This window comes from Haliotis cracherodii, unplaced genomic scaffold, assembly GCF_022045235.1.
Source record: "Haliotis cracherodii isolate W230 unplaced genomic scaffold, xgHalCrac1.p SCAF_1, whole genome shotgun sequence".
Classification (NCBI taxonomy): domain Eukaryota; kingdom Metazoa; phylum Mollusca; class Gastropoda; order Lepetellida; family Haliotidae; genus Haliotis; species Haliotis cracherodii.
In genome coordinates this window covers 80,240,845-80,255,960 of record NW_027266264.1, presented here as the reverse complement: position 1 = coordinate 80,255,960, position 15,116 = coordinate 80,240,845, and the positions used below count along the sequence as shown (strand labels likewise).

The 15,116-nt window shown below is 37.5% G+C and overlaps 1 protein-coding gene across 1 annotated transcript; it reads right to left on the bottom strand.

Annotated features, from left to right (window-relative positions):
• Window positions 1-993: 993 nt before the first annotated feature.
• On the bottom strand, window positions 994-9,287 carry LOC139442552 (pyroglutamyl-peptidase 1-like). The gene is made up of 5 exons (XM_071223417.1): window positions 9,215-9,287; window positions 6,622-6,673; window positions 4,855-5,024; window positions 3,200-3,432; window positions 994-2,481 (listed from the first exon to the last, which is right to left on the bottom strand). Exons 2-5 carry the CDS (start codon window positions 6,653-6,655, stop codon window positions 2,325-2,327), a joined length of 594 nt encoding a protein of 197 aa, XP_071079518.1. The 5' UTR covers window positions 6,656-6,673; window positions 9,215-9,287; the 3' UTR covers window positions 994-2,324.
• Window positions 9,288-15,116: the final 5,829 nt, after the last annotated feature.

Sequence of the window (15,116 nt, the reverse complement as noted above, 5' to 3'; positions counted from 1 at the left end):
GAAATGTGAACATTAGCGACTTGTAGTGTAACCACTGAGCTACAATAAGTTTTTGTCATTAAACAATACATCACGTGACTAACCACGGGTCCGGGAAGTCCTGTGGGTACCCGGGTCCTACTCAGGACCCACCCGACCCGAGTACCCGAGTTACCCGTCCCAGCCCTTGTAGAAGCATCATTAATGAGGCAACTTATTCACCTTGTTAAAACTTCATAAATGATGCAACTTAGACACCCACAATTGTCTTGTCTTTGTGATGTGGCATCATCTCAAAATACATACAAAATTGCTGGATTAAAATGAACTTTGTTTAAAATTAGGTATACTTTCACCTACCTAGAAAAAAACAGTAAGAGTAAAACAATATTTACAAAAATGCAATATAACTAAAAATTAATTTACCAAATCAATATCTGGATGAAGAAGAATTCTTGGAGTAGAAGTTAACACATACCGATTTTCTATTCTGAGGAATCTCTTTTTAACAAACAACTCTGCTGGGAGTGCCCTTTGTACAATGTCTATCTGATCTTGCATCCTACAAAAATCATGCAAACAACGAACTAGTAATTCTTGTAAAGATCCATTACTATTTCTTGTATATAATAATTATGATGACAATATGTATATTCACAGAGACTAGGACCACTTTGCACAGTAAATAAACATAAAGAATTACTTAAAACATTTAGAATGCATAAACTGTTTAGTAAAGAACTTATCTTCGTGACTCAATATCAGTGATGGCATCTACTATCAACTTGCTGTTTATATCATTTCATAAAATCATTTCATAATTGTCTTGGCAAACTGAATATCCTTTGGTAGGTTGTACATGCATAAATACATCTACAAGTGATGTCTGTTACCATGGTTACAAGACCCAGCTACATAGTTGACATGTGATACATGCCATACACACTGTCACATGACCCAAATATAAACATTGTTGTCATGTGACACGTCAAACACATTGTCACATGACCCAGCAACTGACATTGTTGTCATATGACATATACGTCATATACATTGTCACATGACCCAGCTATTGACATTGTTGTCACATGACATATACATCAAACACATTGTCACATGACCCAGCAACTGACATTGTTGTCATATGACATATACATCATACACATTGTCACATGACCCAGATATTGACATTGTTGTCATATGACATATAGGTCATATACATTGTCACATGACCCAGCTATTTACATTGTTGTCATATGACATATACATCATACACATTGTCACATGACCCAGATATTGACATTGTTGTCATATGACATATACGCCAAACACATTGTCACATGACCCAGCTATTAACATCGTTGTCATGTGAGACACATGTCAAACACACTGTCACATGACAACGGGATCGACATCATTGTCACGTGACACACATACGTCATACAAATTGTCACGTGACACACATATCATACAGTCACATGTCACAACACTCCTCACAGATGAAACAAACTGAATCAATCTCAGTGCCAAATGAACGCAACCCACAATCGGGAAACACTGCAAATGTGTAATCAGAATAGAAGAAGTACTTGATATCACACAAGACCAAGTTCGAAGTAAGAAACAGAGAAACAAAACAATATAAATGCATGTCCATTTCCCCACATCAGACATCTGATAATTTCAGTCTTATTGGAATTCAGTGCTGCTTTTGCATCAAACATATAATATTCATAATTGTAAATAGCAAGATTCATTTAGTTTTTGTCATAATAATCAGTCTATCAATTTTCAACAGCCAAAGGTGATGTGAAAATATGCTTCCGAAATATCTTTTAGTTTGTGTCTCGATATATATTTAATTTCAAGATTTCTATCTTTCGCCAAGAAAACAAGTGCACTGAGAGGAGGCAAACTGTAGTTTTACGTCACAGTCACCAATGTTCATCGATATTAAGATGGTTTGGTAAAAATATACATTGACAAATATCAGTCATAGCTCAACTGAAACACAAATCTGAATATTGTAGTAAAATCAGTTTGGAAACACTTCAGGATCATAGTTACCATGGCAACTGTGCAAAAACTGTTTCCTGATTCACAACAGACATCAAAACAAGATGTGACATTGAACTTTTGTTCTTGACCCACGACCTTTCACATACGACCTCTACAAACAGACAGCTACTTCCATCAGGTGCAAATGTGCAGTTTGATTGGTGGATGATTGGTGGTGACAGAGTTTGTGGTGAGCATTTCAATTATTGCATTATCTTCGGAATTATGCTTGATCAAAGTGAATGGGATTCTTAGAAGTGGCGATGCATTCTACATCTGGCGTGTAGTCAAGACACCTGCTTGAGCATGGAGAGCAGGGCACATCGCAGGCCCTCTGCCAACTCGGGAGCAGTGTACGGAGTGTTGAGGGGAGGCACATGGACAAAGGCAGCGCGGCAACGATCAATGTGTAGAGATGTGAAAAAAGAGAAGTCGCATAGATATCTGAAAGGAGATTTTTAGAAAGATTAATTCACCATATCAAATTATTGCCTTTTCCAAACGACGTAGGCCATACTTTTTTTTTTGTGAAATTTATTTTAAAAAACCATTGTCAATGAATTACCATGTGTAGCTAAAAAAAACAATAAAAACTTTTGGTAGCTTGGCATTTTTTTTTTCACACAGTTTTTTTTATTTTATGCTGGATCGTTTAGTGGTAAGTTATTTATCAAATTGTAATGATCAAATATTATATTTGTTTGTATAATTGTTATTTAACACCACACTCAGCAATATTCCAGCTATATGTGGGCGCTCTGTAAATAATCGAGTCTGGATCAAACAATCCTGTGATTGACATCATGAGCATCGATCCACACAATTGGGATACGATGACATGCATCGACAAAGACAGCGAGTCTGACCACCCGATCCCGTTAGTCGTCTCTTACGACAAGCAAAGTCACCTTTTACGGCAAGTATGGCTTGCTGAAGACCTATTCTACCCTGTATTATATGTTAGGAGAAGATATGTTTAGTTCGGTGCTACTGCATGAACAAGGGCCCACAATAAGCTCACACCGATGAAGGATGAGCGTTAAAGTGAGCCCAAACACCTCCATAATTCAAACTTCTGTTGCCCAATGCAGTGTATGGTATAAAAGTTGATCACTTTCATTCTCAGCTAATTATCAGACAAGTCAGGGAACCGTATCTTTACCTTCCGGCATCATGTGACACAACTGCCTTGACCTTGATCCCTGCATTGTTGACCTCCTGACATACATACTGCATGTCGATCTCTGACACGATGCAGTTGTCAGCACCATCCACACAGCAACGAGTTGTAGGGCAGGTGCCATTGTTGTCCTGCTTGTCGTAGCCGTCGTTGTGGGCCTGCTGCTCCAAGGTCAACTCTGTTGCGATGCCGGAGACCCCTACGTGCACCACGAGCTGCAGACAAACACAGGAACATCACAATATCCATGCAGTGACAGTTATAGTCTTGCTGCAAGGCTGTACTGAAAGAAATGTCCATGGATGTGTAGTAATTCTATCCTAAAAGGCAAGTCTACATATGTGGACAGTCTAAGGACACTAGTTTCTTATAGGGACAACTTGTTCTTATTATTTACATAATCTAGAACTAGTGATTTAAACTAATGCTTATTGCCTTAGAGACTTAAGCAAGTCTATGACAGATACAGTTTTGGAAATTTATGCCTTCACTTTTAGAAAATGCATATAATCATGCTGATTTTTTAAAGTGTATATTTAAATTATACAAATAAAAATTAGTTTCAAACTAATAGTAGCTGACATGATCATCCATGAATACAGCTAAGCTACTCATTTAAACGAGGTTAACCCCGTCAGCAAGCTGACAAGGTAAGGATGTCATCTGTGGGATGACTCCACGCCCTGCTACACTAGCGTTTAGAAAAAATGCATTAAGCTTTGTCATGTACTCCCAGCAATACAACAGTGTGTAGTATGCCTGTGGAAAAACAACATTTCACAATACGTAGCACTGTATAAATTATGGGTTACACGATGTTAAAGCTGAGATGATTAGGGTGATGATGGTCATAATTTTGCTATTGCTCATTCAGTGCTTGACATCTATTTCGCAGTTGAAAAGAGGAATTTCAGGGGACCATGTATGTAAGTCAGTAAGTGGATGTGAATAGTGAGGGACCATATATGGTCCCTGATATGGTCCCTTGGCACCAAAAGGGTTAATCCTGTTATGAGGATAAAAAATATGGGGTTAAAAATATTGAAAGCTTCAAATCCCAGGACTGACGCAGCATGTACACATAATCACATTAATCTCAAGATATGGAATCAGTCTTCACCATGTTTAATACACAAAACATTCCATCATATATACTCACCGCCAAAAGAAATGCTAACCGTAGAACCATATAGAGAAGTATTTACCTTAAGAAGAGATGTTTCCAACGTGTACTAATTCATGACAAAACTAACTATCAGTCAAGCGTTACCACAGAGTGTCTTTATTTTCATCACGATATGCTGCGCGTGATTTCCAAACTTTACATGCTAATCCTGCATGAGGCAAATGGTGAATCTCAAGACATGGATCTATGACGTCACATGTGAAGCTTTCATGAGCATTGGATCGCGCAACATGACAATGTTTGTTTGTGAATCGAACCCATCAAATTTCTCTTGAATATCAGTATTTCGTCATATATTAACCAACATGTATGGTATTCGCGTTTCTATGGTGGTGAGTATATACTTACCGAATACCTCAAACCTGTTGCCTAGCAACCAACTCTAATTCCACCTTTCACAAGCAGGACAAAATCCTATATTCCTGTGGACGGTGCACGGACATCATCTTACCACTGGCTTGTGCGTTTGCCACATGGTGGGGATGGTGTTGGTGACGGTGTCATACTCCACTGCCAGCTTCTGGGTGACCAGGTCGACATCGTCGCCCAGTCCCAACTTCTCCAACTCCTGTACCGCTACCCAACTGGCATTCACCTTGTGGCAGCCAAACGGCCCAAACCCTGGACAATCAGAGGCAGACATTCAGATTCATGCAGTCACATTACTTTTTGACATGTTTGTGAGGGTTTCCCTAATATAGGACCCATATTACTCAGAGCCGCAGGATTTGTTTTTTACAGAGGTCAACCCCAAGCTCTGCTCCCAAAGTTATAGTGAGTGAGTTTGGTTTTGACGCCGCTTTTAGCAATATTCCAGCAATATCACAGGGGGACACCAGAAATGGGCTTCACACATTGTACCCATGTCGGGAATCGAACCCGGGTCTTCGGCGTGACGAGCAAATGCTTTAACCACTAGGCTACCCGACCGCACCCCAAAGGTTATAAAACTTGTCATGTATTCATGATCAACTCAATAAACAAAGGTCATATATAATCTAAGTGTGTTTTCGTGCCAAATTTGGACATAAAATACGTAAGATCTCAAGAACTCTTTGTAACGTGCGCCAAGCTGAGTTCAATATAAGCAATGGCCAATCTCAACCTTTGGGCCTGGAGAAGTGCCAACAGTGGGACACATTGAATGATCTACCTTTGAGTGTTGACATACAATAAATTAGCCATCATGTCTATCTCGCTTGAAACAGTTGCTTGATGGGAGACTCACTCACTTGATGCGTGTGAGTGAACAAAATATGGAGATGCTAGAATTTGTTGTCAACATGGTCAAGTACACAAGTCAGTGTTCATGGTGTAGGTCCAAACTGTCTTTGTCTACAATGACCTATGGAGCATAATGTCCTGCTAGACTGAGTTAGATCACTAAAACTTTAGCTTGCAGAAAAAGTAATTTTCCCATCTTATGATATTGAAATACAGTAGAACACGGATATAACGAACTACAAGGGACCAGAGAAATCAGTTCGTTATATCTGTTGTTCGTTATACACGTTTTCACTCGGAAACGTCCGCCATCTTGGATAAGACAAAACACAATACACGTAATTGCAGTGTTACACTGAAATCTTCAGGCCTAATGCTAATTTCACTGCATGTTCGTCAGCTTTGGTGTTTTGGCTTTAATGTTTGTTTTACAGATAAGATTATATGTACAGGTAAGATTAACACAATGCAAATTTAAAAAGGTTGATCCGTCACCGCTGATTGCATTGATTTACTGCCATTGTGTTGATTCGCCGTTGATTGCGTACAGCCAATTGTCAGTGACACTTGACACTGAGTGAGATTTCTCAGTTTGCTATACACGTCACTAATTAGTGGTAGATGGGTTTGTCGGTGATCAGATATCAGTTCGCTGTATCCATTAGTTCCCTGTAGAGAGTTCGTTACATACGTAAATTTTGTATGATATTATATAGGAGATAAATCGTGATTGTTTCAACAGTTCGTTGTATCAATTTGTTTGCTATATCCGAGTTCATTATATCCGTGTTCTACTGTACAATCATCATGATTATTACCTGCTAAACCGATTAAGATCAATAAAATCTTAGTTTGCAGAAAACATTATTTTCACATCGTATTATATTGAAAATTAAAAAAAAAGAAAAAAAGATAAAATATCACATGGTATCTGAATCATGTCAATTTATTTGTAAGAAATTCTAATTCTAGTGATAGCACAAGTGATGCCAACCTGTGACAAGGACAGTTCTCTTTGTGGAGGGCATCCTGACGGCAACTAGACTCTGCAACACAGAAACATCAATACAAGGATATGTTCGGTCACTATCCTTCCTATGACCAACCAGGATGAACAGTCAACATGAAGAATTCCTCTACAACATGTACAAAGCTCCAAGCATGCTATACTGACACATGAACATGATATCGTATTAAATGTCAACATAACATTTTCAAAGTCAAAATACATGTAGTGCGGGAAGTCCCTCAGTGACTGGTCAAATTGTTCCATACCTAAATATATCCAGACATAGCAATCACCTGTGCCAAGTGCTATGCTTATGGTTCTTATCATTTTATATATACTAGTATATAGTGAAAGCTACAACTAAGGTAACATGATATTGGAATATATTATTCCTAATAAAATAATAATTTCAGATTCAATTTTTTCCGAACATTGCATCAAAATTCTTTGAAGTTGTGTACTTTTTAATTGAATCCCTGGTAGATTGAGAGAAATGTATGCACTGCTGATTGCTATTTCTGGCTTAGTTTACGAGAAAATACACACAGTAATCTTACTCTCTGCATATAAAACAATGCCTTGGAGAGCTGGAAATACAACTTAAAAGGTAAATCATCATGTCTAGTGATGTTTTATATCAAATTTCATACTTTTATTGACCAAGTTTGTTATACCTGTTCATTCACCTTAATTCACTGAAGGGATACAATGTGTTTCTTTTTAAAGCGCTTAACACTCAATAAATCTTTTTTTACATTTACTATTATTCTAATCCTTTTTTAAACTCTGAAACGTGCAGCCTAGATCATGTTTGGTAGGCAGAGCATGTATACTGTTTTGTCAAGGGTCATCTAACCCCTACGACTCCAATTTGGATAACCCGCTAATCATCTATAAGGCTCAACAATGTTTTGGACCCAAAAAGCAACTTCCTTTGTTCTACATTTACAAGTTTATGATCGTAGACTTACATAAAAAGAAATTTTGTGTTTTCATGATTTTTTTTAAATCAGGAAAAAAGAAATTTGGTGGATCTGTAATCACATTGTAATATAAGAAAATGGTTCAACTTGTAGGGAATCGTACATGTTTTAAAGGTTACAGTTTGAATGGCAAGTAAAAAATCTTCTAACCTGTTAATTTCACTGTTCTCATTGCATCAGTGCCACAGCTCTAAGAAAACCACTTATCACATAATGCATAGCCAAAGGGTAAACCTAAGTAGTTATTTTTCTAACGCTCATTGAACATGTTGAAGCAGTAAAAACCCAATAAGTTTCAGATGGAACTGTATTGCCTGTTGTTACTGCCCGACTGACTGTAATCATGGTAATCATTTGTCTTGTGATTAGGGCTGCCACGGTTAACTCGGGTACTCTGATCGGGTGGGTCCTGACTACCTGGACCCGTAGTTAGTCACGTGATAAACTGTTTAATGACAATAACAATAAAACTCATTACAGAAAGTCACAAATGTCCATATTTCTTTCTGACTGTGCTTTCATTCCTTCTGACTTTTATTTGTTGGGCACAAATTTGCCAAAATTCATCAGAAACGTTAACATGGTCAGTAAAATTTAATTCAATACTAGACCTACTTCAACAAATTTCATTTTACTATCTAGGCTACTTTATAGTGGATTCATAGACACCACCAACTCATAGACACAATTTACAGTGAACGTATAGACAAACCCGTAGTAAAATGGAAAACAGAATTTATTATATTGGAATTGATATGATGATGATTAATACTCTGAATATTATTATTAATACTTAAATATAGCGGAATATTGCAGTGTCTTTCATTTACCTCAATAGTTGTTGTTTTTAAGAAGGCATATGATTGGTTGCACTATTTCATGAATGAAACTCACATTTTCCTTTTGCATTTTCTTTTGTGATTAAAGTGTTAAATAAAACAAAATATGGTAAATATTAGTATTTCTTTTGCACTATCCTTTGTAAATACTTTCATAAATCAACAATCCAGAGAGTATATTGAAGCATCCTTTGTCTCTAAGCCGTTCTCCAAGATGTCATTGGTGCACGCATGCCTAAGTGCTAAAACAATGATAATTATCCCCATAACTGCCACATTTTAATTCACGCATAAGAAATAAATCAATATTTGATTGTAACCCAATTTTATTTGTATTGTCTGCTACTTCACCGTGAATTGTGTCTAAGTGTTCGGAGTGTCTACGAATTCTCCATGGCTACGAATTAGTGCCTAGTGAGGTGACGAATTCACTTACAGCCCTTTCAGCCTAAAAGTATCTTTCACGGGACACATCGAAGCCTTGAGTGTCAATTCATATTTCAATTGTCCGTTTGTTTAAAAAAACGAGATCTAAAACACAAATTGAATTGTTTCGGCAAAATTGTTACGTGTGATTATAAATCAGCAATAGAGAATCATGTGACAAAAGACGGCAGATCAGCTGTAATCGACTCAGTCGAGAGATTTACTTTAGACGAAGATTGGACAGTTCTTTCAGCAAAATTGTTGAGCAATATTTTAATTCACTAACATAACACCATCTGGATCTTTATTGCGTTCTCGAACAATCATTACCTGTTATTTATGTGTGTAATTCCTCCTAAATCGAAATATTCGATTGTTTTGTCACCTCCGAATCATTACAGGTAAACCGGAAGTAACAAGCATTACATCCCTTGGATTGTAACATTAGAGTTACCTACCTTTGACTTGACAGGTACCCGCTGCAATTTACTTTTATTTCTTCGCAAGTTTTGTGTAAGTGTTATTTTTCGAATGTATTTAGGCATATGCCCCTGAATATGAATATGTGAGATTGGTAGATGCGAGATAAGGACTTCACCCATCCTTGATATCACATACAGATTTCATCACACTGACTCGATCTGTCTGGAGCTGACTGTCAGACTTCATTCTTAACTGTCAAAATATAAAAGTCAAAACATCCCGTGCCTGATGCTTTTCAATATTTTCCGTCATTTCGTGGGAAGCATATACTATTGTAGAAAACATGAAATGTAAACTATTAGCAGCTGATAATATACATGAAGTTTGATTCCAATTTTGAAAATATTTACAAAGGGCCAATGCGAGTTCTGCATGGTACTAAAGGCCTATAGGACCTCTTATATGATGCCTTCACATTATTTTGTGGTTAAATCATTTGTAATCTCCTATAAAATTAAGAAATCTACCATGATCACACATATTTTAAAGTAATATGGTTATGTACATTTGACTTAATGTTGAATGGCAGGCTACCATGTTACCTGATTACAATGTCTAGCTACGCTGGACAAGGGCAGCAGGCAGTCCCACTCTAATATTTAATTAACACATTGTTGACCAGTTAATGCTGATGAAAGGTATTATTTATTCCGCGTTTGATTTGAATGGTGTGTATAGACTCGAGACAACATCGTAATTGTGTGGGAAGTTACTGATAAGAGAGATGAAGGGATGAGGAGGGTGGTGTCACTTCCCAGATGAAGCTATGGTAGAGAGTGAGTCCAGGTTACAATGTACTTGCTGGATACGCAAAGAATGTCTTGAAAATCTGATTGAAGATATGCACTTATTAGTGGAAAACATGTATTCAGTGGGATTTGTCAAAATCAGACTTGATAGGTGAGTTCAGAATAAACAGAGATTTGGATAGTGAGATTATAACACAATGTCCCCCCTAATTTGTTTTTTCCAACTGGCATAAAATAAAAAAAATATAGGAAAATTACCTGGTTTTAATTCTTTCAACCTCATGTTTAGTGCAATGACGTCATCTCTGAAGGAGTAACTTTGTTAGATCTACACATCATTTACACAAAGTTCAGTCACAATTTTCTCTCTTTCTATGAATATTTTGAGATGCTATTACTACAAATATGTATTGAAAGCGAAATGTTATTTCTTTGCACTAAAAATAGACAAGGGAAAACCCTGATGGTAGCAGACAAGCTGACTTTATTTAAAAAATATATTTCTTTGAATATTGTTTTGTTTAACAACAAAGATTAATAAGGTACCCTATTTGCCAGTCCACAGGGACTGGCAGTCACATGAATTACAGATCCAAGCCTAATTATTTTACCGGTGAAAAACTGGTAATTACTGGTACATGGGAACACTGTTACAGCAGTTACTTCCCTTGCTATCACAGTAGTAACAAAAGTAAGAGACACATGTATAACATTTATTTGTTAGAATGTCACTAAAGTTTGTTGTCTGTATCTATGATGTTTAATTTTTAAATGGAACAAATTTCTAGCAAGAATAGGAATTTTTCATGGATCTGTGGAATTCTGCAGATTTTGATATACATGCCGTTACCAAATATACACAGAGATCATATATGTGACCCACCTTGAAATTTGGGACCTTATGGGTGTAAATTCCCATTTTGACTTCTTATTATATTTTTAAACTACAGTATTTTGGAAACTTAAAAATACAATTCACAAGTCACAATTCATATGTATTGCAGAAATACATGGCATCAAACATATAAACTTCTGCAAAATCCCATTTTCAGTCTTGAAATAATAATAACTGATTAACTGAAAGTAGACATGTATGCTGAAATGTTTTGAAATATTTTTTTTATTACATTGTGAACTATCACGAGAAAAATTAGATATATTTTTGTACAGTTCTCATACATGGCGATTTTGAAGGAAGTAAGTTGACGTGAAATGTCTTTCTTTATGACGTCACACCACAATTGTATCCTAGCACTAGGCTGGGACAGGTAACTCGACACTCGGTTACTCGGGTCGTGTGGGTACTGAGTACGCAACTAAAACTCTACAAGTCACTAATGTTCGCAGTTCATCCTGACTACTAAGCCCATTCCTTCTGGCTTTTATATGTTTGAATAAAAATAACACTTCAGTCAACTTCAGTGTATGCACCAGATCATTTCATAAATGTATCTAAACATGTTTTACCAGAGCTACAGTCAAACTTTTCCCAATCGGACCGTTTGTACCTATCTCTTGATGCCTGCAGCGGGTACCCGGGTAGGGTTGGGTAATGGGGCGATGGGTACCTGGGTAGTGAACTTGGACTCGTCCCAGCACTACCTAGCACTCATAAGCATGATAAGGACCCTTTTCTCCAGGCGGGTCACATATAAGTCCCCGGGATCCCGGTAAACTGTCGGGTCTTTTTCATGAAAACCATTCTCATCCCTGTACTAGTATCCATACCATGCTTACCATCTTTTGATAAAATTTGTAATCAGTTGCAAGAAATACCAAACAAGTCACATTCAAAGGATAGAGTTCCGGTCAAGCATAATTTTGTTTGTGCAATGCTTATAAAATACAGCAATTTATTAATGAGAACAGCTGAAGGATGCATGAGTGAGATGCGTGAAAAGAGTCAATCATGATTAATTGGGTCGTTTGTCCAACAATTTTGGTCCAGAATCAAGATTTACTTCATTATGAATGAATGGAGTATATTCAGGGCTGTAAATTGTTCCAGTATTGACAGATATCGGACTAGTCACAATTTGATTTGACCAATTTCACTGTACACCCACAACAAATGTTGTCGTTTCAGTGTGAAGGCCTATCAGCCTGTGCTGTACAGTGATGTAGAAGTGACATGGTTTAGAGGTTTATCTGGAACCTGCTCAAAGGCCAATATTTGGCCCCAAGTCTGCAGCAAATATCAGTAAAAATTCCCGAATGGGAATTAAAAATTGCCCAGTTCATGTTGATATAAGGTAACTTGCATTTCACTGATAACAAGACCAATGAAGGGGAAGAGGCTTTAGTACTTAGTTTTACATTATCCATCTTCCTGAGGCAAGAGAGTTGACTGACTTTAAAAGTCCAGTTTCCACCCTTGCCGAACTAGACTGGAATTCCTGGTCTCGATCATAGCGCCACCAGTGGCTATTCGGAGTTATGTCCCTTCTATCATGTCTATGCCTCTCCTATGGACCAATCAGATTCCACCCCTCGTTTCACTTGCATTTGCTTCAAACAAATTGGCGGCGCCCAGTCAAGACGATCTGATCGATAATCAAGATCTGTATTGTGATAAAACGGATCTTACTTCCCGAAGTGCATCAAATCATGTGAGCACCTTGATTAAAAACATGAAAAGATTTGGAAAATATCTAATGACACCGAGATGGCGGTGCACATACTTTACAAATCCTGCAATCGACCTAAATCTGCGTGACAGTTTACTAACTGGATTTCGATTTCATTGCGCGATTTTGATTGGACTATGCATAGACTCGTTAGTCCAGCCAAAATCTAACTCCATAATACCAGTCTAGTTCAGCAAGGCTGGAAACTTTTATAGGTGATTAACTCTCTTGCCTCAGGAAGATGTACATGATCACACTGGTACTTCGTTAAGAATCATAGATAAATCCCTGTGTTTATTAAATTTCATGTTTAACCCTCTATGGTTAAACGAGATGAGATCAAACATTAATAGATCTTAGTGAGGTCAGCTAGCTGTAACCATATTCAATGAATTCAGAAGTGTGGTATATTACTATTATGAAGTGTTGGGCATACAGTGTTTTGTACTGTTTCAGAATTTTGCATTTAAGGCAGCAGACTGCTTGGTTCTTTTCTTAGTATTTCTTTGGAAGTTTTTACGACTAAATAGTAGGTACCATGATTACAGACAAATGTCAGTGTTTCAAGTGAAATGATTGGTCAGTTGGGTGTCTCACTGACCAGAATGAAGTCCACCGAAACTGATGATAGCACACAAATGTGGCATTTTTGTGGATTTAATAAAACTGGCTGGTACTGCGAAATGGCCATTCCCTTTTCCTTCTTAGACTTAAAAACTAAAAAATTGGTTCCAGGCAATGGCTTTTAAAAATATAGTTTGGGCGGGCGGTGTTTTTTTGTGTGTGTAACCAAATATACAGACTTGTAACCAAATAAACATTTGCGTACACTCAAATTGGGAAAGGGCCTCCCTACATACTGGAATACAGTATTTGACTACCGTTAGACTTGGATAATTTAAGGAATTTTTTGTTTTAATTAAAAATGGAATTAAACATGAAACTTGCAGCAAACTTTATGATGTAGCGGGTGATGCTTGAGAACCAAGACTATTATTTTTTGTAGCATTAGAATACATTCACCCATTCACTCACCATGCTCACTGTGACAGCATCATGTGCAATGAAGTCTGTGAGTAAGTATATGTCTCAGTATGTTCCTTCCTAGACTCTTCTTGGGTCTGTCAGCACAATACCTGTGTATGAGGGCGTCTCCATGTTGTAAATGTCTGTGACCTGGGGCAGTTTTGTCTTTCCTTCTCCATGTAGCTGACAGACTGGGATTAGACTGAACTTGTGTTCAATGTCAACCCAACTCACTGATCTAATTGTCAGGATTTTATGTGTGCTTCTACAGTTCTCTCCCCTTCAGTGGTAATTCAAGTTTCTTGTATTGAAAGTGTGCTTCATATCCTTTATCACGAGATCAAGCAATATCTACATCTAGATATCGCTGCAATGAAATTGCATCACAATGCTTTGCAGACTATTGACATGATGTCACATCGTTGGTTACAATCAAATGACATCACCAATGGCTCAGCTACTGAAGCTGTCAGCAGTACTTTTTACACTTAAGACACTGATTATTACCGTCTACAAACTGAAAAAGTTGGAAGAATGATGTTGGATAATAAATTAAATCTCACCCTCATGTCTTTTGATATGAAATATATCACCACTCGTTGATATATTTGATATCAAAAGACACGAGGGTGAGATTCTCTATTTATACTATACCATCATGATTATATAATTAAATTTTCGTTGTGTTCATGGAAATTCCTGCATTCTGATTGGCTGAATTGGTCACGTGTTATTGCATTCATTTCCCAATGAATGTAAAAAATTAAGCCATGCCCACCGCTGCGCACTACTTTTATTACTGCGGAATGTCGGGGAATCCCAATATTACAGTCGAGGGAATTCCCTTTCTGCTCACGTGTATCGTCATGCACAGGACATTTAACGACTTTCATGCATATTCATTGTCCAAACTACCCTTTGAAACCGAAGGCCGAGAATGAATGAAACAGCAAACGTGCAGGCTCGCTCGCCAGTTTTTTTTCCCGCTCGCCTCAGTTCAACTTTCATGTCTTCGCGTTTCATTTCTAACTAGCATTTCTCCAACTGTTTTACCGTAATCAGAGAAGTAATGTTTGAATCACGCAGTAAATGACCATGTTATTTGAAACAGCCGCCTTCTCTCGGACATATTTCTTCCGGTTCGTTACAGTCTGACTGTTGCAAGTCTTTTCGCCTCTTGCCTTAATTGACAGGTCAAATGAACATTGTTTTAATCCCACTCTCCGTTGATTGGCTACTGACTGTGTAGGCGTGTCAAGTTATGTGCATGAATTAAACGATCACCTGATTCATGTCACGCCACTGTATGTATTCCTACACCTGGAATGTTCATCAATGCCGTCATTT

Excerpts from the sequence above, each read along its gene's own strand:
- LOC139442552 (XM_071223417.1), bottom strand. The coding sequence starts at position 6,655 with ATGCCCTCCACAAAGAGAACTGTCCTTGTCACAG. Across the intron at positions 5,025-6,621 it reads GAGAACTGTCCTTGTCACAG|GGTTTGGGCCGTTTGGCTGC; the intron begins GTTGGCATCACT and ends CTGATTGTCCAG. Across the intron at positions 2,482-3,199 it reads GTGTCACATGATGCCGGAAG|ATATCTATGCGACTTCTCTT; the intron begins GTAAAGATACGG and ends ATCTCCTTTCAG.